At 32.1% G+C, this 27,254-nt stretch overlaps 2 protein-coding genes across 3 annotated transcripts; one reads left to right on the top strand and one right to left on the bottom strand.

Moving 5' to 3' along the window:
* Nucleotides 1–61: 61 nt before the first annotated feature.
* Nucleotides 62–13,600, top strand: LOC133205913 (Na(+)/citrate cotransporter-like). Of its 2 annotated transcripts, none has more exons than XM_061341807.1 (14): nt 62–205; nt 710–859; nt 1,175–1,290; nt 6,123–6,271; nt 8,445–8,553; nt 8,670–8,825; nt 9,570–9,698; nt 9,793–9,876; nt 9,956–10,060; nt 11,093–11,175; nt 11,361–11,473; nt 12,412–12,573; nt 12,828–12,965; nt 13,198–13,600. In XM_061341807.1, exons 1-14 carry the CDS (start codon nt 77–79, stop codon nt 13,387–13,389), a joined length of 1,815 nt encoding a protein of 604 aa, XP_061197791.1. In that variant the 5' UTR covers nt 62–76; the 3' UTR covers nt 13,390–13,600. The 2 variants fall into 2 exon arrangements, with proteins under 2 accessions (XP_061197791.1, XP_061197790.1); XM_061341806.1 differs by having other exon boundaries at nt 8,421–8,553.
* A 2,596-nt stretch (nt 13,601–16,196) lies between these two features.
* On the bottom strand, nt 16,197–22,402 carry LOC133204766 (glycerophosphocholine cholinephosphodiesterase ENPP6-like). The gene is made up of 7 exons (XM_061340510.1): nt 22,180–22,402; nt 21,808–21,956; nt 19,865–20,027; nt 19,143–19,432; nt 18,613–18,780; nt 16,552–16,645; nt 16,197–16,423 (listed from the first exon to the last, which is right to left on the bottom strand). The coding sequence occupies exons 1-7, from the start codon at nt 22,400–22,402 to the stop codon at nt 16,197–16,199; spliced, it is 1,314 nt and encodes a 437-aa protein (XP_061196494.1).
* Nucleotides 22,403–27,254: the final 4,852 nt, after the last annotated feature.

The raw sequence follows: 27,254 nt of genomic DNA, 5'->3' as shown, positions 1-27,254 counted from the left end.
GCTTGCATCACATTACTGTGCAACAAGAATCTCAGCAAGGCATGTTTACAATTAAATCAAATTTATACGTTCCTTGATGAAAACTGTTGCCATGTCGTCTGTAGTGCATACAGTTGTTAGATTGCTGAAGTTTGCAAGGAATATATTCATTGTCGTTTTAACTCCGATCGTTTTATTGCCGCTTATACTTGTTGTGGACGGAAACGTAAGTACTACTGTAACATCTTTGACTGGCATGTTAAGACATAAGTATGTTGATATATTTTCTCAATACATTATATCTTTTTGATAATAAGTTATTTAAGCTATTTGAAACTATAATGTATTTCGAAAATAGTGTTCACATGTTATTGTTAGCGTTAAAGATGCGATGTAGGATTTTTTTCCCAATGTATATGAACAGATAACTTTCAAAACTGTGTAAAAATAAGGTAAAATGTTATATACATGTACAATAATGGCATTTTTCACAAAACAGTGGACGGATGAAGTAACAACATGAAATATTTATCGAGAAAAATCTTTAGTCGTACTAGTATATAAAAATAATTTCTAAAATACGCTTAAAATTCTTGACATTTTCATTCCATCGAATTAAAGTAGCTTGATGATAAACTATAAGTTTACTTGAAGAATTATTTGGTATATTAGAATTTCATTAAAATATATTAAAGACAAAATATAGAGCTTTCTGGGGTTGTTTTTACAGGAGGCAAAATGTGCATATGTCATTATCATCATGGCGGTATTTTGGATAACAGAGGCCCTGCCAATAGCCGTGACGTCATTACTACCCCTAATACTATTTCCTATGGTTGGACTTATGTATGCTAAAGATGTATCAAGCGCATACCTCAACGTATGTTTCAGAAATTAATAGGGCATAAATGCATGTGTCTTTTAAAACAAATCAAGGGGCGCTTTTACTAATACATTAAAGTTCAAATTGATAATTCATAAATATTTCCTTTGTAGTAATGTTGTTGTCACATATCATTTATTACATGTCAGTCAAAAATAAACTTTTAATATAAGAAAACAATTATTATACTTTTGATCAATCAAGTGTTAGGGTATCATAGTTGACCTCAATACAATTGTACACACTTTAAGAGTTATACCTGTATAATATATATGTACAAACCTGAGTTCTCATTTTGTCATTCCTTTATAGGATACGTCCACTCTCTTCATTGGAGGTCTAATTGTGGCAACCGCTATTGAACACTGGGACATCCATAAACGTCTTGCCCTTCGAGTTCTCATGCTTGTAGGTTCTGAACCAAGATGGTAAGAACAACATGTCCGATTTTTGTATTTTATCAAAGACTAATTTATATTTATAATAGTTCTGCGAATAGATGTATCAATATATTTCAAAAATAATTAAAAAGTACATATACGACAACTATTCATAAAGTTCAGGGAAAATGACGTTTTTATCAAAATGAATGGTCCTACTACTTATATACGTATTGTATACCAAAATATTTGGTTTGAAAATCCAAGTCAGTATAGGTAAAGTGATCCCTAAGTGTCGCTCTGCTCTTGCAGGCGACACAGTTATGTTTCAATATGGTTGAAACGACGTCAGAGACAGAATATTGATTCAAACAACTTGAAATTATTGGAATGTATACTGAAAGGAAAAGGAAACGCAGGGTAAACTTTTGAAATGAATTAATTTCCGATGGGATTTTCCAGTATTGTTATCTATAATTTAAACTCATCTTTAATGAAGAAGTAAGCAAAATCTCATTTGATATTGACTGATAATTCATAAGATATTGAAATTCATATGACGGTACCCCCCCCCCCCCCCCAAATGAAAATAAAAATTCTCAATATATCTCTCGCGCGTCCATCACAACCTTGATCCTCCTGTGCATGAAGTTCATCAGAGCATTTATCTTTCTGATAGGGATATTTATTCAACCCTTCCAACAGGACAGCACCTTGTTGGCCGGGATTAGCTGGGCTTACAGACGCTATCAAACCGTAGCGTCCATTCAGTCCCACAGATTTTCAATTAGAAAAAAAAATAGAATATGCGGATGCCAATTGATTTGGTAAATGTGAATATTTACGAGAAAGTCTTGACAAACTTTGATAACATTTTCCTGGGGGTGAACATGCTGAATAATCAGGCTTACGACGCACCGACGAAAGGTTGACGAGCTCAGGGACTAAATTAGAGCGATGGATTTCTTTCAGTTTTAGAGTGAATGTAATGCTAATGATAACTTGCTGTATTAGAATCGGTTTCAGTTGTAATACCGTGGCGATTACACAGGTGGCAGGATGAAAAACCTTATTTTCTTATGACGTTGTTACGGCCAACGTCACCGTCACGGCTGGTTGGAAAAATTCCTGTTCATCTCTGACAACGGATAAAATGTTATATGGAGGAGTATTAATGACAAACTTCACAACAACAAGTTTTGCCTTTTTCTTCACATAGGCAATTGAATCTCTAGACCCCATGGGACTTCCACCAGCCGTACCATGATTACAAAAAATTCATATCGACTGTAAATAGTGAAAAACGATGTGTATACCTCCAGTGCATCAAGTAGTACTACAAAATCTGTTAACAAACCTGACATCATCAATATGTACGTGTTTTTGGCTTTTTATCACTTTTCCTATGTGTAAACTTTTCATGTTTGAGTAATTTTGAACACCGATTTTAGTACACAGTAACCAAGATACACCTCTGACCAATTTTCATAATTTTCGGCCACTAAGTCAAAAATATTTTGCATATTATGTTACCCTGCGTTTTTTTTTCCTTTCAGTATATTTAGTTCATTTATTTGAAATTGGTAAATACGAATTTTGAACGTGTGTACAATTTTGGAGACACTACAAAAAGTGGGAAACCACAGTTATTTGATGAAAATAGAATACTTGTATTCCTATTCATGACGTTGTTAAACATCTAGCACAACGTCAGACTGGGCTGCGCAGCTGTGTTTACTGTTTTTACTGATGAAGCTCGTAAATGACTGTGTATTGATTTGCCAATTGGATTTTAAAAAGTAAAATCAACTAGATGAGATCTCGTTGCGAGCAACGAGTAGGTCTTCCGTCCGATTTTGCGATGAGATGAGATGTGATTTTGATTAAGTTTTCGTTAAAAGATAATGATATAAAGATTTCCCTCCTTAGATTTCATTCTTTTGATTTATATAACATAATCTTGAAAATCTTTCGTTCAATATTGATTTTCAAAATATTTCCCCTTTTCGAGATATGAAGTGTAAAAGATTTAGCATTCTGGCCCTTTTGGCCCCAAATAACACAATAGAGAATCAAAATTTTACAACATATTGTTGCATATTGCTATGTTAAGAATTTTTGCTTCAGTAATTTAAAAACAATTTCTTGATCATTGAAGAGTTACATATTAGTCTTTTGGCCCCTCTGAGCCCCTAATTTGAAGGATCAGTCCCTTTTTCTTGATATCCGATGAAGACTTGTGATTTTAAACATTTTTTGTTCAACAACTTTTCAGAAGTTTCTTCTCGTTTTCGAGATATATAGAATAAAAATATTTTGGGGCCAATTCTTCAAGCCCTTAATTGGTCCGTTTTGCAAAAATTTAAAGGATGCATATTGTTCAGAACATTATTCTAAATATCTTTTGTTCAATATTGCTTATCAAAATATCTCACCTTGTTGAGATATAAAGCGTCAAAGATTTAGCATTCTGGCCCCTTTTGGCCCCTTATTACGCAACATATGATCTTATTTTTATAATATATCTTGGCAAATTGTTAAGATGAACATTTTTGCTTCAGTAATTGATAACAAAATATTGATAGTTAAAGAGTTATAGATGAAAGACTTTTGGCCGCTCTAAGTCCCTAATTTGAGGGGTCAGCCCCTTTTTCTTGATATCAAATGAAAAGACTTGTGATTTTAAACATTTTTGTTCAACAACTATTCAGAAGTTTCTTCTCGTTTTCGAGATATGTAGAATAGAAATATTTAGGGGCCAACCCTTCAAGTCATTTATGGGATCGTTTTGCAAAATTGAAAGGGTGCATATTGTTTGGAACATTATTCTGAACATATTTTTTACAATATTTCTTACCAAAATATTTCCCCTTTCTGAGATATGAAGCATCAAAGATTGATCATTCTGGCCCCTTTTGGCCCCTTATTATGCAATATATGATCAAAATTTCATGATATATATTTGCAAATTGTTAAGTTGAACATTATTGCTTCAGTACTTTATGACAAAATATTAATCATTAAAGAGCTATATATAAAAGACTTCTGGCCCCTTTGAGCCCCTATTTTGAGGGGGTAGTCCCTTTTTCTTGATATCAAAAGAAAGGTCTTATGATTATGAAGACTTTTTGTTCAACAACTACTCAGAAGTTTCTTTTCGTTTCCGAGATATGTAGAATAGAAATATTTAGGGGCCAGCCCTTCAAGTCCTTACTGGGATCGTTTTGCAAAAATTGAAAGGGTGCATATTGTTTAGAACATTATTCTGAACATATTTTGTTCAATATTGCTTATCAAAATATTTCCCCTTTCTAAGATATAAAGCATCAAAGATTTATCATTTGGCCCCTTATGGCCCCTTATTACGTAATATATGATCCCAATTTTATAAAAGGTAGTTTTAAATTGTTAAGATAAACATTTTGCTTCAGTAATTTATAACGAAATATTGACCCCTAAAGAGTTATGGATAAAAGACTTTTGGCCCTTTGAGCCCTTAATAGGAGGAAAAAGCCCTTTTTTCTTGATACTAAATGAAAGCTCTTATCTTTCTGCACAACTTTTGTTATATATGTTTTCACAAAATATTAACAGGTATAAAGATATAAAAGAAAACGTGTCAAATTTAGCGAGATGCTTTTGAGCCTATTTTTCGAGCCCAGGCGAGCTTCAGCGCCTTTTGCGCCGGGAAGATATAGACGCAAAAAAGCACATCTACAATCCTTCTTCTACCTTCACTGATAATCTCAACTCAATATCTTTAGTCGTTTAGGAGTGATTGCCAGGACAAGCCGACCCTCTGATAATCAGAAAATCGTCCATATCTCACGACCGGAAGTGACGTCATCGACGACGAAAATTTCCGACAAGGTTCAGATGAATATCTATCAGATCTGAAAGTTTGGTGAAAATCGACCGAGCCATTTCCGAGAACTCGCTTGCACAAAATCGGTAAGAAAAATAATAATAATAATAGGGAAAAAGAAACCGAACGAAAACAATAAGGTCTTCCGTTGGAGACGGAAGACCTTAATTATGGTCCATACATAAATAAATATTATTGCACACACTTGGGAGTGTGAGAAAATAAAGAAAAATAACGTATGTCCAAGAACATGTGACAAAATTCAAAATCCATATATTTAAAGTTATCATAAAAATAGCTTTACGTCAGACTGGGCCTTTGCAGCTTGCATATACAATGTATTTACATCTATAACGTTCGTAAAATAGTGTGTATTTTTTTAAAAAAATTCTTATATATTATCTAAATCATGGTCTGTATTAAAATATCATCTTACACGTTTGCTGATGCTGTCATTATTAAGATAATTATAGCATTTGTCCACGAACTTTATGGACAACCCTCATATATGCACTACTTGAACAGTAGTTTTTGGGAAACAAATGTTTTTATAGAATGTTTGAAACTCAATCAGTCATAATGGAATCTTCGATAAAACAAATTTCATGGTTTAAATTTTATTTGCATTACATATGAGATTACGACATTTTCTCTCCATTTGAATTTGCAGAAAATGTTATATATGTATACATTTAAAAAGAAAATTACAAAATAATTTCCCTTTGCGCTTTGATAGAGTCAGTTACATAAACATGGCACCTGATCCCACCTTTGATATTTTTAGAGGTCCGTGTTTGCTCTGCTCCTACTTTAATTTGCTTCATGATCAATGACTTTTGAGTTTGATTACTTTTCGTTATCTCCATATTTCACAAGATAAAAAGTAATTCAATATACATGTATGTTATCATTTTATGTTACTGTCCCTGAATAACTCATTTTTGCTTAACTTTTCAAACGAGGACTGTCTGTCATTAAGAGACATACTCAATATTACACTAGATTTTTTTTTCAGGTTGATGTTTGGGATGATGTTACCTACGTGGTTCCTGTCTATGTGGATGAGCAACACAGCGACCACAGCCATGATGATTCCTATAGCTAACGCAGTCCTTCTACAAATCAAAGAAACGCGGGAGGCAGAGAAAAGGGTGGATTTAACAGGTTTCCAGTTTTAGCTTCACTTTTTGTTTTAAACCTGTTTATTTTAATTTTTTATTAAGGAGTAAAAACTGTGTATCTTTTTACAACATTGAAAAGCTATTTCTCTCTAAACTCTAAATAAATTGCAGATTTCAAATTAAATAGTTAGATTCACAGTTCATGTATAAAGTTTTCTGATAATATTTTTTTCATTTATCGATGTGCCCGGATATTTACAGGAAATTACTGTTACTAAGTCACCAATTACAAATGATTTCTATTCATGGATCTTAAATCGTAGAAATCTGAAGGAAAATAAACTCTTATGAACATGACATTGCAAAAGCCACGATTATATTCTCTGAGAAATAGGCGAGATGTTAACTTTAAGATACATACCACAAACAAATTTTCTTTTGTACCATACAGAAGAGTAACATTGCTGTTTTTTTTTCAATATTTCTTTCAATCGAAATATAATTAGAAATTTTCTTTGTGTAAAATGTAAAAAATAGACTCTTGAAAATCTTCATAGAAACTTTACTGTAACAAAACTTCATATATTTCTTAAAAAAGTTTAAAATTATGTTTTATTAGCTGTAACGTTACATTTTCCCACTCTTCACCAAATTATGCAGCTTGGTCAAACATACAAGTTAAATTGTCTAAAGAAACGGATGTCATTTCTTTAGTCAGAGAGGCACCTATTTAAGCAAAGATATTTAAATTTTGGAAGAAAAAAATTGCTTGTGTTATTTATCCTTAAAACTATCTGCGCTATGTCCATATTATGTAAAACTAGTGGTATTATTTCGTCATAGATTTAAAGTTATCCGTAACTTGCTTAAAATCTAACATGATTTTATCAAATTAAATCTTGAGAGATCATAAAACAAAAATGGATGTCCATAACACATTGTTTTGATATGTAGACATGGAGATAATGGATCAGCAAAAGTATGGATTTATTTCCTACCTGTTGTATTCTTCTGAAGAACTTTCTCACCTTGAACATTACATTACATTCTTTATATAAAAAATCATTTACTTACCTTGTCATTGGTCATTTGCAAAATTATTTTGTCAAAAAACATTCTGATTGTACAAACAAGTAATCTGAAGTTGATATTAAAAAGATGCTTGAGTTTCTGATTGACAATATCTATTTGGTTTTTGGAGACCAGGTCTTCCAACAATCTATTAGAATTTCCATGGGTACCACTTGCGCCCCGTTATAAACAGACCTATTTTTGTATTCATATGAAGTAGAATTTGTTCAAAATTTTATACGTGAAAAGAAGAAAATACTTGCTATGGCCCTCAACTCGACATTTTCGACATTTAGATATATCAACGACATAGTGTCAATTAACAATGGTTATTTCCATTCTTATGTCGATACGATATATCCCAGTGAGCTTGAAATAAAGGATAGCACAGGGTCTAACACAACTGTTTCATATTTGGACATTTTACTAGAAAAAGACGTTAATGGCAATTTAACAACAAAGCTTTATAATAAACGTGATGATTTTAACTTTTCAATCGTCAACTTCCCTTATTTATGCAGCAATATACCTTCATCACCTGCATACGGGGTTTATATCTCTCAGTTGATTCGATACACGCGAGCATGCTTTATGTATGAACAATTTCTAAAACGAGGTAAGTTATTGAAAAACAAGTTGATGAAAAAAGAATATCAGCAGTCTCGTTTTAAGTCAGCATTTCGTAAATTCTATGGTCGATACAATGACCTTGTCAGCAAATACAATTTATCATTAAGTCAAATGCTGACTGACAGTTCTTATACTAATTGTTAGGCCATTACTTACACGCTGAATTGTCGACGGATTTTTCCGTTATTTCCCGATCATGACAAGGAACACACGGCGGGTGTGGGTCGGCAGTGGATGCTCACTCCTCCATGGCACCTGCCCACCTCTGATGTTTTAGAGATCCGTGTTTGCTCTGGTCCAAAATTTGTATTGTTTAATGGACTTCTGAGCTTGAATACTGTTCGTTATCTCCATACATGTCATCAAGTTAATATTTGATAGGGTGCATTGGATTTACCCTAGTTAAGTAAGTGGGAAAATACATCTACATGCTAGTAATTGATTATCCTCAGAGTAAAAGTATCCATATGGATACAGTATAAAATGAGTAGTTTTTTTTTACATGTACAACTCAGTTTGTGATCAGATGGATGGTGATACTGAACTGAAAGTTGTCGTAAAGAATGGCAAAAAAGATAGCTCCAACCTTTCTACAAACGTGATTGACGACCCAAGAAAAGAATCGTGAGTAAAAATTCTAGCTTCGCACAAAAGAATTTAAATTAACGTTCATTTGCACATAAAATATCTTTAACTGTATTTCTTGATATATATGCAATTATGCTTGATCCATTTGTCAGAAAAGAACAAAGTGACAGAGAAAAGAACGAAGAAGCTGATTACTCACGTATGTGTAAGGCGTTGTCGTTAGGAATAGCTTATTCTGCAAACTGTGGGGGCATGGCTACCCCTACCGGGACAGGTCCAAGCGTCGTTATGAAAGGAGCCTCAGATATGTGAGTTCAATACATTAATACATGACAAAAAATATCTTCAATCTAATCTGCTTTTTATTAATTATCATATTTATAAAATGACCGAAAAGACAATTTTCTTAAATGCTATCAAATACTCTAAATACATATTTACCACGCTCCAAGGAAGATATTTTGCAATTTGAAAGAATGCGAGTTTGTGTATTTTTAGAGGTGTAAAACAAACAATGAATGGTTAGAGAAGTACTGACATAGAATTTTATCATGAAGACGCTACAAATCGGATTGCTAACTTCTAAATATTAAAAGTTCTTTAACATTTATTTGCATTTATTTAAACAATAAAATGCTTTCTTTGGTTGTTAGAACGGGAATTAATGCCATGATAGCTTGTTACAGAAAAAATACAGAACCCGCGTAAGCGAGTCATGTAATTTTTTTCTGCAATAGCTGCGACGTTACATGTAATTCCCGTACTAACAAACAAAGAAAGGCAATTTATTGTTTATATTTATATCTGTATAAAAAAAATTAAAATAAAATCGAATATGTTCAATATTGTATTATAGATGTGTATGTCATAGTATGCATAATTGATGGAAGACCCGTTGTTTAAGAAATCTATGCAGTTGGCTTGCTTAGTGGCGATTACTGACTGATAAACGTCAATGGTTTTCATAAGAAATAAAGGAAATAATATTCAGTGGATGTAAATACATATCTATATGTGCATACATATAAATGTGTTTATTCATCTATCAAAAGTGCTTTTGAAGAGAAAAATGCTACATCCCCTGTTTCCTTTGCAACATGGATGCAATACTGTTTACCAATATCAGCAATCCTTTTGATCCTTGTCTGGGTGTTTCTACAGATTATATTCCTACGCTGCAAGTGAGCTTTTTTTCATAGCTTTACTCCCTTCAATGAACATAAATTAGAAAAAGTCCCATTTTTTGCTATAAAATTTGTTTTTTTCTTTCCCAAGAACGTATAATAGAAAATCCCCGGGACAGATTGCGAAAGTGAAGGAGGTTATAAGAAGACAGTATGAAGAACTAGGGCCATTAACGTAAGTTTCATGCTAGCTAAAGAATTAAATAAAACAAAAACTGTATAATCTTGCTTATCATACTCTTTTCGTATTGTAGCTTCGGGCAGGGAGCAGTAATTGTACACTTTGTTTTGCTGGTACTATTGTGGGTCACCAGAAAATTAGGTGGAGTTCGAGGATGGGGAGATTTATTTCCAGAAAAGTAATTACAGTACAGTATTTAAAAATCTTTTTCTAAAGAACAGCAAAGTCATGATTAAACAGATTTATATGAAAGCATCTTCAGGTAGTGAAAATTCTAGATTGTTCAAATCATGACCCCGATTGATAAGAATCGGACAACAGTGGGCGATCAAAATTTTACAAAAGAGTGTAAAAATCTCAAGAACAGCAAGGCCATGGTTAGTCATATTCACTTGGTGTTGATTCAAGTTTGTTCAAATTCTAACCCATGGGTAAGGGTGGGGCCGCGTTGTGCGATCAAAGTTTAAGATAGGCGTGTATAAGAAATTTTTAAAAAGTCTTCTCAAAAGCAACAAAGCCGCGGATGTTTTTATGTAACAACTAATTTGGTTTAGATTTAAGTTTGTTCAAATCATGACCCCGGTGTTAGGGTAAGGCCACATTGGGTGATCAAAGCATAACATAGGAATATATAGGAAAAGTCTTTTAAAATCTTCTAGTCAGGAACAGAAATACAAGCATTAGTCATATCTATGTGAAAGCTTTCTTATGGAGTGTAAATTCAATTTTTTTTTTCAAATCGTGACCCTAGAGGGTTAGAGTGGGGCCACAATGGACGATGAACATTGTAATAAAAAGAAAAATATTTTCTCCCAAGAACAGTAATGTCATGATTAGTCATATTTATATCAAAGTAGATTGAAATTTGTTTAAATCATGGCCAATAGAGGGTAGGGTAGGGTCACAATAGGCTATCAAACTTTTACATAGGAATATTTGGGGAAAATCTGCTTATGAAGAACAGCAAGGCTCTCAGTGAGTCGGTGAGCGTTGTGACCCATGCATTGGCCTCTCATTGTTATAGCATTATTTCACTTAAATATGTATTTATTTGTAAACGAGCTAAGTGAAAAATATATATTTTTTCAAATAAAATTTCTATATATGTTATTTTTTTCATATTACAAAAATATTTTTATAGAGCTTTTTCAAATACATTGCTTTTCAATTTCGCCATTTACGATTCTTTAATCATTTTTCTCATTTTCAGAACAGTGACTGATTCCACACCAGCCATATTTATTGCTATCAGTCTCTTCTTATTTCCCTCCGTTTTGCCACATAAATTTAAAGGTTTAGCAAGACAATATTGAAACTGCTTAATACATGTATTTTTATATTCTCTAATTAAGCTGTAGAGGTAGCTTAAGAATTTAAAAATAAAATTCAACTTTTGATTTTAAATTTAAATACTCTCCTAATGCTGTGTTTTCCTTACTGACTAAAATTTGGATAAATAAAGATGGCTGTACTTCCAGACAAAGGAAAGCCACTGCCACCCCTTCTTCCGTGGAAAGCTGCCGAGAAGAATGTACCTTGGGGAGTAGTTTTATTGCTTGGAGGAGGGTTCGCTATCGCTAAAGGTAGCAAGGTACTATAAAAAGGAGAAATTACAATCATCTATTGGCTATAACTAATTTTATTTTGCTGCTATTGTCAATATTCGTAGGTCCCTGGAGGTTTATAGACCCCTTTTTTACAGACATGGCTGATTTATTTATTTATGGAAGAGCCCACTTGAAACTGATCGTTGATTTCATTTTTGTAAATTCTATCCTAGGGTTACTGGTCAAAGATAAAAATAAATTGGAGAAATCTACAAGATTTTTAAAAAAGACTGTTAAGCTATGTAAAACGGAAAGAAATGTCTTATTCGACTAAACAAATTTTATTCAAGTGCAATTTATCGTGTATAAAATCAAACTACTTTTGCAATTATGATCGTTCTATTAAATCAAATTACATTGTACCTCTTAATCTTCCAAACCTCTTATTTTCAGGATATTAGCTCCTTAACCAAGGAAATAACTCTTAAAAACTTTATTTTATTACTAGGTACTTTTTTAAAAAGAAGAACAAAATTTTCTTAAATCTTGCCTTTTAAACCAATGCTTATTAGTGTGAAATGAAATCAGAAGTAATATATGATGTCTTGCAGATATCACATGCATTTTTACAATATGTACTTATTGAAAAATGGAGTTACTTAATAGAAGAACAAATATACAACATAAGTATTAAACATATATTTTTTCCAAAGCCCTGGATAACTTTAATCCTAAAATAAACTTGTTTTCCAATCTTAAATTCGAAAATTCCTTTATTCACGTTTCCTGAAAATATAATAGTATTTGAGATTTGATAAATATCCCTAAATAATAGGATTATTAACATTGTCAAATACACATTACTATAAATTTGTTGATTTTCAAAACATGTGGAACAGACTTCCTTAATTAGTTCTTTTACTTTTATTATATTGTCTTAGATTTTATGATAGCCTTAACATTCTGTCCCTAATTGTTGTAGGTGTCTGGATTATCAAAACTGATTGGAGAACAATTAACTGTGTTTGAGGACTTTGAACCCTGGGTGATGAATCTTGTTCTGTGCTTTATGGTAGCCGCTGCAACAGAAGTAACAAGTAACATTGCTATATGTACACTGATGATGCCAATAATGAAAGAATTGGTAAATATTACTTTTTGTTCATATTTGTTTTATATATATCATCATATTTGTCTTATTTTATAGAAGCATGAAAATATTTAAGTACATTGCATGTAGCTTGAATCGCCCAAAGAAAATTATTATAAATAAAAGAATTAAGAAGAAAAAAAAAACAGTGACAGATTATAACCATTATAGACTTTCTCTAGTAAGTATGAAAATTAAGTAATTCGAACGTAATTAATTTTTTTTTCTTTTTCTAAAAAAAAATCCAGTCAATAACTCTTCAAGTCAACCCACTGTACTTTATGTTCCCCACGGCCATCGCTACATCCTTTGCCTTCATGCTTCCTGTCGCTACTCCACCTAATGCAGTTGTGTTTTCATATGGTTTTATCAGAGTATTGGACATGGTAAGATTTGAACATTGATTTTAAAGATAATCAAAAAAATCTCTTTAAATCTTTTAAAAAAGTTCAAGTTTGAAAAAAAAGATTTCCAGAATAATTTTTATAGCTGAGATAGGATATAAAAGCATCTTGATTTAGTGATTCAGTTATGCTTGAAAAGCATAGAATTGTCATAATGATTTTTTTTGTAAAACATATATACTTAATTGAATGAAATTTTGAATAATTATTGTAGGTTGTAGCTGGATTTCCACTGAATATAATAGCTGTTTTGGTATTAGTCATCGGGACAGAAACGTGGGGAGAAGCCATCTTTGGTTTCCATACGCTTCCTGGTGCTTTTAAGTTAGGAAATGATACAACAGTATTAACGAATGTAACAACTGTGTCCGTAAACTCAATGTCAACAGAAGGGCCAACCTTCTGAAAATACATATGTATATAAATTCATACATTGCCTATAATGTATCTACAACCTTTGCTGGATGGCTATTCTTTTTTAGCACAATTTTTTTTATGGCTTCATTACTTTTAGAATTTTTTGAATTGTTAATTTTTTAACCCTGCGTCTTAGACGTAAGTGCGGCAATGGCTAATTCTTCCATTTTAATGTTAACCTATATTTATGGATTATTTATAATAAATAATGTAAAAGCCATTTTAATTTTCACATACTTAAATGCATATGGTTCTTTTACTTAGAAATATAAATTACTCCTGTCTACTTATGTGTGTTTATCAACACCTATTTTTCCAAAAAATAACAATCTATTTTCCCATTTATTATTTTTACTAAATAGCCCTAATCGAAGAATTTCTATTTTACAAATGTGCAAGACAAAAACAGAATGATTGGTGTAAGAAACTGTTAAACTTTATTCTTCTGAAGGAAATTGTGTTTTCTGCGAGGAAGTAATACATCCACAGATAAAAATATATCTAGTGTTTTTAAATTGTAAAACTTTCGGTAAAAGCAAACAATTAAAGCTTAAACATCTTTATTATTAACGTTTATTAAGCGATGTGTTTTAACAAAATAATAATTTTCAAGCTATTAGAATAATAAATTTATACAGTTATATTCATTTGCTAACGTTAACATTGATTAATACTGAAAGCAATATCTTCAGGTCAAAAAAAATTTAAAAGTTTTAGAATGATAATAAATACATTAAAAATTACAAAATATGAAGAGATATGGAACAGGGATCCTTTAGTCATTATATATTTAACATTGTGCCAAGTTCCATTATGCGCATTGGGCTTTAATCCATGAACGTTAATTTGGTAAAGTTCTACGTTTGCTATTGATCTATGTTTCTTAAATGCTGGAAAAATTATTTAAGTGAAAAAGAAGGCTGCTGATTTTACCTGAATATAGTCAACTATGTAGGCACATAAAGACACCTGATCCCACCTCTTAAATGTCTGTGTAACAGGGCATACAACACAGCCATTTAAGAGGTGGGATCATGTGCCTTGAAAATATTTTGGTAATAAAATAATACATTCCCTTATATTTATGGATAAGCTATCAATAAAGCTATTGCTTATCTAATAAATTCATACTTCAAGCTACTCATTTCTGATATAAACATGAATTGAAGTACATTAAGCTGCGTTCCATTAGATAACAATCGCAAAAGTTATACTTTTCCCACAAAAATCAATAAATAAAATTATTTAAAAAAAAAAACAAGATTAAGCCCGTTTTCATGTTAGCCAACTCAACATTTAGACTGGTTTGCCATATTTTTGTCCCCCGCTTTCACTGACAGTGGGGGTATTAATTTGGGTCTGTCTGTCCGTCCGTCCGCCCGTCTCTATTTCTGTCTATAACATTTTCGTTTCCGTGCGATATCTCGAAAACCCTTTGAGCTTTCGCAGTGGAATTTTGCATAGCAACTCCCAATGGCCTAGAAAAGAACCCTATTTATTTTGAGGACAAAAGGTCAAATGTCAAGGTCATAACTTCATAAATTCTGTCTGTTTTAACACTCGTTTAACACTCGATATCTCGCGAATTCTTTGAGCTTTTGCAATGAAATTTTACATAACAACTCCCTGTGGCCTAAGGAAAATCCCTATTGATTTTGAGGTCAAAACGTCAAAGTTCAAGGGCGTAAAATTCATAAATTCCGTCTGTGTGTAACACTTTCGTTTCCTGGCGATATCTCAAGAAGCTTTTGAGCTTTAGCAATGTAATTTTATACCATAACTCCTTATGGCCTCTCTCGCCCCTCTCAAAGTGTCCCGCCCCGTTTTTTTTTTTTATTTATTGTATTAAAAGTCACTTGGCACTATTTTTAGCACAGGGTCATGGGAGAGTTATTACGTATAATACAGGTTGTCGGCGGACTTTATATTCTGATTACATCTATTAGAACTGTTTAGTAAAGGCTAAATTAGACGACATGTATTGTGTAAAATTTTGACAATATCGAACGTGAATATAAACCTTATATGTGACTTAATGTTTGCATTTAATTTCCTGTACAATCAAGTGCCTTCGTGCTCTAGGGGTATGATGCTTGCTTAGCAAGCGAGAGGCCCGGGTTCAAACTCCGGACGAGTTTTTTGGATTTACTAAATGATACTATTCAACATGTGAAATGAAAAAGTTATGACGTCTGGCATGAACAAACTCATAAAATAATTATTTCAGTGTGATAAATATTCTATGTATTAAAAAGAATCTTTTATACACATATTAAAGAATAAGCAATCAAATCTTTATATCCATATTGGCATTTTTTATTTGCTTGAATATACATGTATACATTTAATAATTCTACAAATCGGGGGGGGGGGGACTGCGCATGCTCTTTTTTTCCCCCAAGCGGGGGACACAAATTCTCTGAATTAGCTTGTTGGAAGTAGTTTATGACAGTATACTTCAGCCAAATCAGAAAAAAATTGTTATTATTCATGCCAAAAAAGCGGTTACAGAGAATGGATATTAATTAAAATTTCAACAGCAGGTTGTTGTTGAATGTTAAGGACTATGTTAATATCAGAAGGATTTTAAAGGTTAGATAATTATACGACATTAGTACTTGAAAAAAAACTCCAGTTAGCACAGATACTTGATTGATGATTTTTTTTACTCTGTTTATTGTAAGATTTTACTATACTTTAAGTATATTGCTTGACAGAATATTGTGGGAGTCAATCAAACCGTTATTATACATTAAATAATAATGTATAATATAACTTTTTATAATTTATGTTAGTTTACCAAAAGGAAATTAAGGTGAATGCAATATTAATCATGACACAAAGAAACAAAGGAAAGGAAAAGTCTGTTAGTTGTGCAGATGATATGTCTCTTTTGATCATCATTTGTGCGACATTGCTCCAAGTGCCATTGTTTCTCTTTGGTTTTATCCCAAGAATATCACACATTATTTGATACAACTCCACATTTGCTATTGGCTTGTTAACAAAGTTCTTCTTGAATGCTGAAATGGTGGAGAGTTGAATCTAAATCACACAATCAAAATGTTTCCAAATAGAAGAATATATATAATCGTACAAAGAATTTAATTTTTTTTTTAATTAGGAAGTGTTTTCATTCTGAACTACTTACCCGGCCCTGTTGCTCTAAATATTGCCCTCATATCTGGATCAGTATAATCATATCCGTGCATTCCTTTGTATGTTGTTCCAGGCACATAATAATCCTTCTTTAATGACAGAAATTCAATTTTCACTACAGTCCCACTAACATCTTCGCTAGCCAAGGGTTTCTGATACGCTACTCTCCTCATAAGCCCTTGGCATAGGGTATTTTAAAAAGTTGGGATTTTTTTCTCAAGTTGTGATTGGAGTTGATCGACATCGTTCGACCAATCAGCAATTGTTTTTTTTTATAAATGACGATATTTGCGTTCGGGATATATCTTGACTCTTTAATATCGGGAATGAAAAATGCAAGTAAACAACGATCCGTAAGATAACATGTCATTCTATGAATAGTTATATGGTGTCATCCAATATCTTAATCTACGTGCAAAATATGTGATTAAGAATCTATACTGAATGTGTACATTTGCATTTTAACATGTTTAAATAACAAATTAACATAACTCATTACCTTCTTGTTAATTATTCTTTAAAAACATTATTTTTTTAAATACGCTTTTGATTTTTGTCGATGACGCAATCTGTGCGTACCTGGTAAGAATCGTGATCACGTAACGAAAACAATCCCGTCTTTTGTCAGCACCGTATAATTATGAGGAGAGTAGCGTATCAGAAACCCTTGGTTAGCGAAGATGTCCCACTAATGATAAATTAAAGCGAGAGAAAGTCGTTGCGCTTACTTTAAGATTCAAGCATTTTTCTAAGCATACTTTTTATCTACGTTTCGCTACATCTGAAAGGGAACTACCTTTTTTTCTTTAGTAATGTTAATTCGTTCATTTACGTTTCAGGAATACATTTGTATTTCTGTGCTTAGGGAAGATGTATTCCTATGATTCAATCAAACCTAGATGTATTAATAATTACATTATTTAAATAATGTAATTTTATTTATTTATTCATATTTAATACTGAATTATTAAATTAATTTTATCAAAACTTTGAGCTCCTTTACCTTAATAAACTGACAGTGAAAAATCTATATTCAGAATTATGTACCTTAATTTAGAATATGAATAGTTTTAAAAGTTTCAAATGGGTCAGTTGAAATACATGAGGAAACATTTTGGGGGAAAACATAATTTTTTTTTCTTTTTAAACTCATAGCAACATCTTTCATAGAAATGGAGAATCCACGCTTAATTAAGAACTGATGAAGAATGAAGAATTTCAGGCTATACAATAAATACTTTTTTTAGTACCCATAGCAATAACCTTCATTGGCATCAAAATCGGAAAACAAATGTTTCATGATAGTAGTTTTCTCAAGAATCAAAGAACAAGGTACGGTTTTAATACATATCTGGCCCTATAATTTTCTAAAATATGAAAGTAATGTAAGAAATTAAAACTCGTGCTTTCTGAATTGTTGCACTTACATGCACTTAGATCAAACAAATCGTTTTCTCATCTGACCTCTTAGATGCTAATTGTGACGTCATAAACTTGTGCATTTACCAGTTGTTTTTCTTAAAAAGTTACAGAAGACATCAATTTTCAGTGGAATTTTCTTTCAGATAATATAGTCCAAATGCATCGGCCACAAAGATTTTGACATATGTGATTTTTCGAAGAATTTTACACATTATATCCGAATATTGAAGTGGGCGTCGGCTGTGGACACTATTTTCTCCAGGGAAATAACCCCTGAAATGAGTAATTTTGAGCTTTTTCTGTTTAAAACTTGGAAATATACCAAATTAATGACGTCCTCTTTCCTGTCATATTCTTTCATGATTTATCACACATGTACTCAACTCATATTTAAGCCAATTTCAAAACTTTCTGAAAACATAAAATTTTTAGGGCACAATAAAGCCAAAACTATATCTTCTTCTTTAAATGATATCACTCCAAAAACATAAGAAAATTGGCCAAAAAGAGGTTTATAAAGGTGGACAAAGACGGAAAAGAATGCTGATGAATGGACGACGAACACTTTACTGATGAATAATCTCCTATAGTTCTCAAACCACAGAGATGCATGAACATGTATAATACATACTGCGCATTCGCTACATTTCCATGGTGCCACTATCGCTGTTCCACTATCAGCTTCTATCACAATTGGTGATGTGCGTGGATGGTTTTTGAGATGATAACGATCAGGGATTGATTCCTTTTTATAAATTGTTATATTGGGCTTGTTAGCTGTTACTAAATCGTTGTAAACCTCGAAATATAATAAAAATTTGTTTGAAGCGACCATATTCAGAAGCCAATTCGTAAATATGTTAATGAATGAAAAAAAGTACAATGCAAGAGTTTACAATGCAAAAATCAGAGTCGACCACATTATAGACCCAAATAATTCCAAAAACATTCAAGGTGTAAAAACACTTTTTACACGTGTATTTCTTTTCATACCCCCTTTAAATATTCAGCAGTGTTTTCTTATACATGGCTGTTGCTTTTAAGGACTCATTACAAACATATTTTGATTCATTCAGGCGATAGACTGCATCTTCTTTTACATGTGTATACATATATGAAATCTGTGATCATATTAAAGGTATAATTCAATATTATGATTACCTTTTCAAGCTTTCCATCCATTGGCCAAATACCGACATAGGGTACCTCTGACATAATAACCTTTATATCCCGAAAATCCAACACATCAGTGATGTTTACCATCTTTGTGATATTGGTCATCCCATGATCAGAAAAAATCATTATGTTGACCTCATTTTGTAAATTAAGTGACGTCAGTTGCTCTCTGAAGCTCTGTAAATTCTTATCAATATCTTTCAAAACAGTTGTCAAGTTTTGAGAATCCACACCAAAAATATGTCCGTAGTGGTCAGGGGCTTCTAAGTATATTCCTAAAAATTACAGATAACAAAATTTAAAACTTAAAAACGTGGGAAGTTCATATCTACGATGTACAAACATTTTAAAATCCACAGAAGATTGCTATCAATAGAGTTTGGATACCTGGCAACGTCTTATGAATCAAATACTATAGAAAAAGAGAGACATTTTCTCAATATTAGCTCACGATTATTTTATATAGTTGGTTATCCTGTGGTGTATTCTTTTTCCCCGAAAATCTTAAAATCGTTTACATCTTATTTATTAAAGCTTGCAACTGAATGATGTTTAAGGTATTTACTTTAATAAATGTGTGTCTGTAAAAACTACTAGTTTCTGAAACTGATTTCACGGTAAAAACAAGGAAGACTCTAGAAATATATACGGAATACATATTTTTACACATGGTGATCAGAAGCCACAAGCACCCTGCTATATTTTACCGATAAGATCCGCTTCATCATTCTTAAGAAGTCCCACGGTTTGCTGAAGAGAATACTCAAACTCGGGAATCAAAGTTAACTTGTAATCAACACAAAGAGTGGGTTTGGTGCGTCTTATTGTCACGTCACATCCTGGCCAGTAGAAGAAATAAGATTTCTTTCCCTTAATGGAGAAATAGAAATAAACTTTAAGTTAAAAAAATAGATAAGGTAGTTATTCTTAACGGGATTTCTCCATGCAACAGCAGAGAGAGAGAGAGAGAGAGAGAGAGAGAGAGAGAGAGAGAGAGATTTAATAGATTTAATTACAATGAATGTTTTTACAATTATCATAGGAGGAAAAATTACAGCAGCGTATACTAAAATTTTCATTTATTGTAACAGAATTAAAGAAAAGTGCATATCTGCATGCATTGATTTAATAAAAGCTAGAGTCTACTTTTAATTCTTTACATAGTTGTTAAAATTAAGTTCCATGTAAGAGTTGCTAAAATCGTTGTTCTATTCAATCTTCTGTAAGAAAAAGATCATTTTGTAAGCCTATAACTATTCTAGAAATTGTTGGCCAGATGCAGGATCCCAGAGGGGGACACAGGAAATGTACATTCGCATTTAAAATATTTCATGCAACTTTTGTCTAGGTATGATTTAGAATTGAATTGTTCTAATAAAGTTGAAAATTGAACTCTTGTTTAGATTATTAGTGATTACATCCGAGTAAGGCTAGTCAAGAAACCTTGTTTGACATATCAACTTGGGACTTGATTTGTTTTATATATAACTCGAAATAAAAGACACCATAGTGTCTGACATATCTGCTTAATACTTGAATGTTTTTTGCTTTAGATAATGATGACAAACTAACAACTAAATTTTATGATAAATTTGACAAATCCATTTTTTCTATCATCGACTTTCCTTAATTTAGCAACATATTATGATATTATAATATCCTCTCATGGTGTTTCTGTCTCCCAGTTGATTGGATACATAAGTACATGTTCAGCGTATTTCGAAACCGATGCAGACTACTGAGAAATAAGCTGATTTTACGAGAGTATCAACAATCTAGTCTAAAGTTACAATTTGGCAAACTCTTAAGTCGATTAGATGGTACAGTGACCTTATTTGCAAATACAACATGTCGCTTCATCGAATTAAAAAATTGTTACTAGGCCATTATTTCCACATATTTTCCAAGAACAAAAAATCATCATCCGCATTTATAGGATACATGCGGCATCCAAAAAATGATGTCGCAGGAATCGACAAATTCGAATGTTATAAAAGACTACTAACAATTAAAATATGCTCTATAATATCGATCTATCTCTGCACTCTCCCAGAAATATAGGTCAAATGCAAGATACAAATCCTTATTTATAGTACATATCCTTCGATGCAAGTTTGATCGATACGGAATTTTGGATCACTAAGAACTTACCTACTAATTAGACTTAATTAAAATACAACTGTATATGTCACAATCTTCAGAATAGTTCTCCTGAAAAACTGCGAACGCAAAATTCCGATTCTCGCCGACACTTTCATATTTGAACATATTATTTTCTATTAAATCTATTTTTATTGTAAAGTTGACTTCGTCGGCAATTATTAATAGCTCTAATAACACTGTTTACTGACTAATTGCTGTTAAATACAACTCTTACCGACAAGGGGGTGTACAATGTGCAACGTTTTCCATTGAAATCAGAATTTATAATGTAATCGGATTTTGAAATAACATGGAAGTGGATAAATGACCTCTAAATCTTTTCGTTCGATAAATTTATGTAGGATTAATATCTGATTCATTTGGTAAAAGTTTATATCTGTCTGTTATTTGAAATGTATATGACTGTATTTAAACTAGGTCTGTGAACATATGCCCCCCCCTCCCCAGCGGGGAAACAACATGCATGGTACAAAGAAGAATTCAAAACCTCTTTTTCAGCAGTGATCCAAACAGGTTCTGCATCGTCCCACCAAAACGAAAGATTCTGGGCCGGATTTTCAGCAAGTAGAAAATTTTTGTCATTGATTTCGTCATACATATAGTTTCCTACCATACCATGGGATTCACAATGCAAACCTGCTTCATTAGACAGAAAAAAAGGGAAAACTTACAAATATCTGCATGGTACAAAAAAATTAATACACTCATAATTTTTACCGAAAAAAAGGTTATCAAATATTAAGATTTAAATTACTTAATCGAACAGTTTTGATTTTAACAAGATTATTAGAAATTAAGATTATTATTTTTTTCCAAATCACACTCCCAGTTGTTTTAAGAACTAAAGAGAATGATTTACCTGTCATGATAGTGTAATAATTTGGGTAAGATAAAGTAGGATAGTCTGACAACATGTACTCCGCCTTTACTCCCTCTTTTGCCATTTTAGCAAAACCTGGCAAATTCACGTGGTCAAAATAATCCCATCGAAATCCGTCCATGAGGATAACAACAAGTTTAGAACATGAAGCGAAGTAAAATGTCGAAATGATGAGGAAGCATATTTTTGTTGTACAATACATCATCTGTCCACGAGAATTGAAGTCTAATAAACTGGAGAAGGAAACAATTTTGGAAAAAGATTGGTATTTCTCCTTCAATGTACAGAATCTGACTCGAGAAAATCTACGATGATATGTGATAAAGTTTTCCACCTACTGTGCTTTTAAGCATTTTTAATGTACATACTGTATACCTTCTGTCAAAAACAAACAAGGGGTCTAGATCTTTTAGCAAAGAAAATACTTTTGTATCTCAATTTCTTATCGTACGTCAAATGTACATGTATACGAAAGCCGGATAGGTTCATTTTTGACAAGACAAAAAAAATATTTAACTCGTTATAACGAGATAATTATTTCGTTATAACGAGTTAGTATCTCGTTATAACGAGTTAGTATCTCGTTATAACAAGTTAATATCTCGTTATAACGAGTTAGTTATCTCGTTATAACGAGATAATTATCTCGTTATAACGAGTTAGTTATCTCGTTATAACGAGTTAGTATCTCGTTATAACGAGTTAGTTATCTCGTTATAACGAGTTAGTATCTCGTTATAACGAGTTAGTTATCTCGTTATAACGAGTTAGTTATCTCGTTATAACGAGAAAATTATCTCGTTATAACGAGTTAGTTATCTCGTTATAACGAGAAAATTAACGAGTTAGTTATCTCGTTATAACGAGTTAGTTATCTCGTTATAACGAGTTAGTTATCTCGTTATAACGAGTTAGTTATCTCGTTATAACGAGAAAATTATCTCGTTATAACGAGTTAGTTATCTCGTTATAACGAGAAAATTATCTCGCTATAACGAGTTAGTTATCTCGTTATAACGAGTTAGTTATCTCGTTATAACGAGTTAGTATCTCGTTATAACGAGTTAGTATCTCGTTATAACGAGTTAGTATCTCGTTATAACGAGTTAGTTATCCCGTTATAACGAGTTAGTTATCTCGTTATAACGAGTTAGTTATCCCGTTATAACGAGTTAGTATCTCGTTATAACGAGTTAGTTATCTCGTTATAACGAGTTAGCATCTCGTTATAACGAATTAGTTATCTCGTTATAACGAGATAATTATCTCGTTATAACGAGTTAGTTATCTCGTTATAACGAGATAATTATCTCGTTATAACGAGATAAAAATTGATCTAGAATTGATATATCTAAGTAAAGAATAGACCATTATTTATAGGAAATATACAGAAGCAAGTCGATCAAATTTGTTTGAAGTGTTCGTGATAAAGATTTTATGGAACAGCATACTAGTTTTTTTGTGTTATGCCTTTGATTAGTATTGTTTATTGGAAAAACGAAGACAAATATACGGAAACTTGTGACCGCCTCATGTTGTTGTGTTATACCTTAAAATTGCAAAATAGAATTAGTGTCATCTTCAAATGGAATGTATATAACATCAAAATTTTGTCAACTTGTACAAGGAGATCAGAAAAAAAATGATATACTCTGGCTGATTTAACTGCCCTGTTCAAGCTTTCTTGAATTTGTTAAAATTATAATAATGTTTGCGTAATATTTGTCGAAATAAAAAATGCAAAGAAATAATCCCATTATTTTAAATATTCCGAATAAATCACGTGGATATGAAACCATTTGTTAGGCTTTAACGATCATATTTTGATAATTCCTTGCCTGTTAACAAGGAATACCAGTTCAATTTTATCGTCTTAAAGGGGCAAGATCAAAATTCAATGTCTGACAAAAAACTAAATTCACGTTGTTTTTATCATCAATCCCTCCTTCCCCTCAATAATAAATATGATCAATATCAAGAACTAATACTGTACTTATCACTTAATAATTTATATATTTCTTCTGTTTATTAAAAGAACGAAACATTTTAATTTACCAATTTGGCATGGAATCTTAAATTACAATATGTAATTTTTGCGTTATTATCAAAGTGGTAGAATTAAAAAAAACTTTTGGAGCTCTTTATTCTACGGAAGCCACAAATAAAGGTGAAGGTCAGCATTAGTAAAAACAGTTGACATGTGATCCTTTTTGGGTATAGAATGAAAGTTTAATATCTAAAGTTTACAATATGATAAGCATTACTTAAGGTGTATTTCAAGCATAAATTTTGCCAAGAAATGTGTATTGTATGTTGAGACAGGATTTTTGATATTATCACTCGTGCTTCGCACTCATGAAAATATAAAAAAAAATTCCTGTCACACTCGTGAATTAAATTCCATATCAACTACAAAACATTGAATATCCTCTATTTATTAACCCCCCCCCCCCAAAAAAAAAAATCATCAATCTCTTTTTGAAATAAAAATTATATGCTTGTAAAATATACATAATAAATATTGTGATGAGGAAAATAATTAACGACATTGCTTCAATGTTGTATTAATAATATAAATGTACATATTTAGTTTTAGGCCTATTCGTTGATCAATCCTAAGTAAAAAGATTATAAAAGTGAACTGGCTTTGTAAATTCTGTAAACTTTTTTTTTTGTTTTGTAAACTCTGGTTTGACTTTCTGACACTACGTGGTAAACATATAGGATCCGCCAAATAGACGTGAATCTCAAATAGGTCTCCGTGAATCTCCACAACTTGGACCCCCCCCTCCCCCGCAAAAAATATAAACAGTGAATCATGACAGAATATTAGATAAAATGTCAATATCAGCAGATCAGATTTAACGTTTTATTACTTAAAAGGATGTAATATCATTTTTGCTTCACCATTCCTCATTATCGTGGACAATATGCATAAGCTAAGTCACAAAGTTCAAGGGGGGGGGGGGGTAAACCAAGTAAAATATTTGACAAGTAAAAAGAAAAAAAAATAGATTTGATATTCCAACTACGAGTATTCGCCATTATTTTCGGGAGATATTTACTCAGGTAAAAAATATATGGAGGTAGGGGCACAAAGATACTCTTGACCGACCCCGTTCAAAAGTGGTGGTGTGGACATTAGCCCCTCTATTACTACGCCTCTGATCATACTGCTGATGTCTCACCATCCCCCGTCTTCAAAACATTTCTGAATCTCAGAAGTAACATATGTATAACACTGTAATCTATATATTATATGTTGCATAAACGATATGTTGCACTTATATTGTCTCTGATATTTAATTTTAGCGGTATAGAAATTGATATATGAAAGTGTATACCCGATAAGTCGTCCAAAACATATCGAAATAGTGTCATTCATCAGAAATAGTTGTCATAAATAAATTGCCAAAGTTTGAAGCAAGTATGTTTGGCAATATTATTTTAAGAAAAATATCGCGTCCTAATGCAACAATTTGAGGAGTTCACGAACATGTGTAAATGTGTTCGCCTTAGAGTTGCTATGATTATTGACAGCGAGATAGTTCAAGATTTAATCATAAGTAAACCCAGAGCAAATTAAATTTTCAACCATTTATCAATTGTTCAAGTTAAATTTGACTGATAATTACTTGCTAAAAATTCAATTGCATTTAAAACTGCAGCCATTTTTATTCCTATATTGCTATTAAGTCTCGAAATAACCAGAAAACTGTCTCGTTATAACGACATAACTAATTCGTTATAATGAGATAATTATCTCGTTATAACGAGATAATTATCTCGTTATAACGAGATAACTAACTCGTTATAACGAGATAACTAACTCGTTATAACGAGATACTAACTCGTTATAACGAGATAATTATCTTGTTATAACGAGATACTAACTCGTTATAACGAGATAACTAACTCGTTATAACGAGATAACTAACTCGTTATAACGAGATACTAACTCGTTATAACGCGATAATTATCTCGTTATAACGAGATAGATAACTAACTCGTTATAGCGAGATAGATAACTAACTCGTTATAACGAGATAACTAACTCGTTATAACGAGATACTAACTCGTTATAACGAGATAACTATCTCGTTATAACGAGTTAATTATTTTTTTTTATCTTGTCAAAAATGAGCCTATCCGGCTTTCGTACATGTACGGCAGCTTTTTGCATAAAAAATTCTAACATGTTGAAAATGTTGAAACGTACGATTCAATGATAAAAAAATATGAAGATTGATATTTCATCTATTATTTATTGTTATTAGGCAGGATTTGTGACGGTAAATTTGTCGCCCTGTACATATTGTCACCAGCAACATGAACAGAAACAATGAACTTAAAACTATTAGGGTCTTTGAGTGTGTCTTGTAGTCTAATTAGAAGAAGACGAAGGGAGCTTGAATGGAAGACACTAGCGTCCAAGATTTGTAGAAAAAGATTGTATAAACGTTTTCAAATCAATTAGACGCTTTTCTGTAATTATCTATAATTTGCTTTTGGTAACTTGACTCATTTGAACATTGAATCAGCAGGGTAAGTATTGAATTGCCTACTAAAAGCTGAGAATTTAGATGAAATATGGAGATGACGAACAGTATTCAAGCTCAAAGTCCATTCAAACAATGCAAATCGGGAGCAGAGCAAACACGGACCTCCAAAACATCAGAGGTGGGACCATGTGCCATGGAGGAGTGAGCATCCCCCGCTGACCGGTCACACCTGCCGTGTGCTCCTTGTCTTGATCGGAAAAAAAATCCGTAGACAATTTAATTTTTAAATTATGGCCCAACAATTAGTATAAAAAACGTCAGTCAGCATTTAACTTAATGATAGGTTGTATTTGCTGACAAGGACATTGTATCGACCAAAAAAAACTTGCGAAATGATGACTTCAAACGAGAGTTTTGATATCCTTGTTTCATCAACTTGTTTAACAATAGCTTGCTTCGTTTTAGAAATTGTTCATACGTAGAGCATGCTCTTGCGTATCGAATCAAATGATATTATTCTTGTGTATCTGTATATTGTGGTAAATAAATATT

Source organism: Saccostrea echinata, unplaced genomic scaffold (genome assembly GCF_033153115.1).
Source record: "Saccostrea echinata isolate AGI-Se365-2 ecotype Australia unplaced genomic scaffold, CSIRO_AGI_Sech_v1 ptg000054l, whole genome shotgun sequence".
NCBI lineage: Eukaryota > Metazoa > Mollusca > Bivalvia > Ostreida > Ostreidae > Saccostrea > Saccostrea echinata.
This window is presented reverse-complemented; position numbering and strand designations above follow the sequence as displayed.

Excerpts from the sequence above, each read along its gene's own strand:
- LOC133205913 (XM_061341806.1), top strand. The coding sequence starts at position 77 with ATGAAAACTGTTGCCATGTCGTCTGTAGTGCATACAGTTGTTAGATTG. Across the intron at positions 6,272-8,420 it reads GAAAAGGGTGGATTTAACAG|TTTTTTTTTACATGTACAAC; the intron begins GTTTCCAGTTTT and ends TAAAATGAGTAG. Across the intron at positions 8,826-9,569 it reads ATGAAAGGAGCCTCAGATAT|TGCTTTTGAAGAGAAAAATG; the intron begins GTGAGTTCAATA and ends ATCTATCAAAAG.
- LOC133204766 (XM_061340510.1), bottom strand. The coding sequence starts at position 22,402 with ATGTATTGTACAACAAAAATATGCTTCCTCATCATTTCGACATTTTAC. Across the intron at positions 21,957-22,179 it reads TTATTACACTATCATGACAG|GTTTGCATTGTGAATCCCAT; the intron begins GTAAATCATTCT and ends CTAATGAAGCAG. Across the intron at positions 18,781-19,142 it reads TGGATGGAAAGCTTGAAAAG|GTTTACAACGATTTAGTAAC; the intron begins GTAATCATAATA and ends TTATATTTCGAG.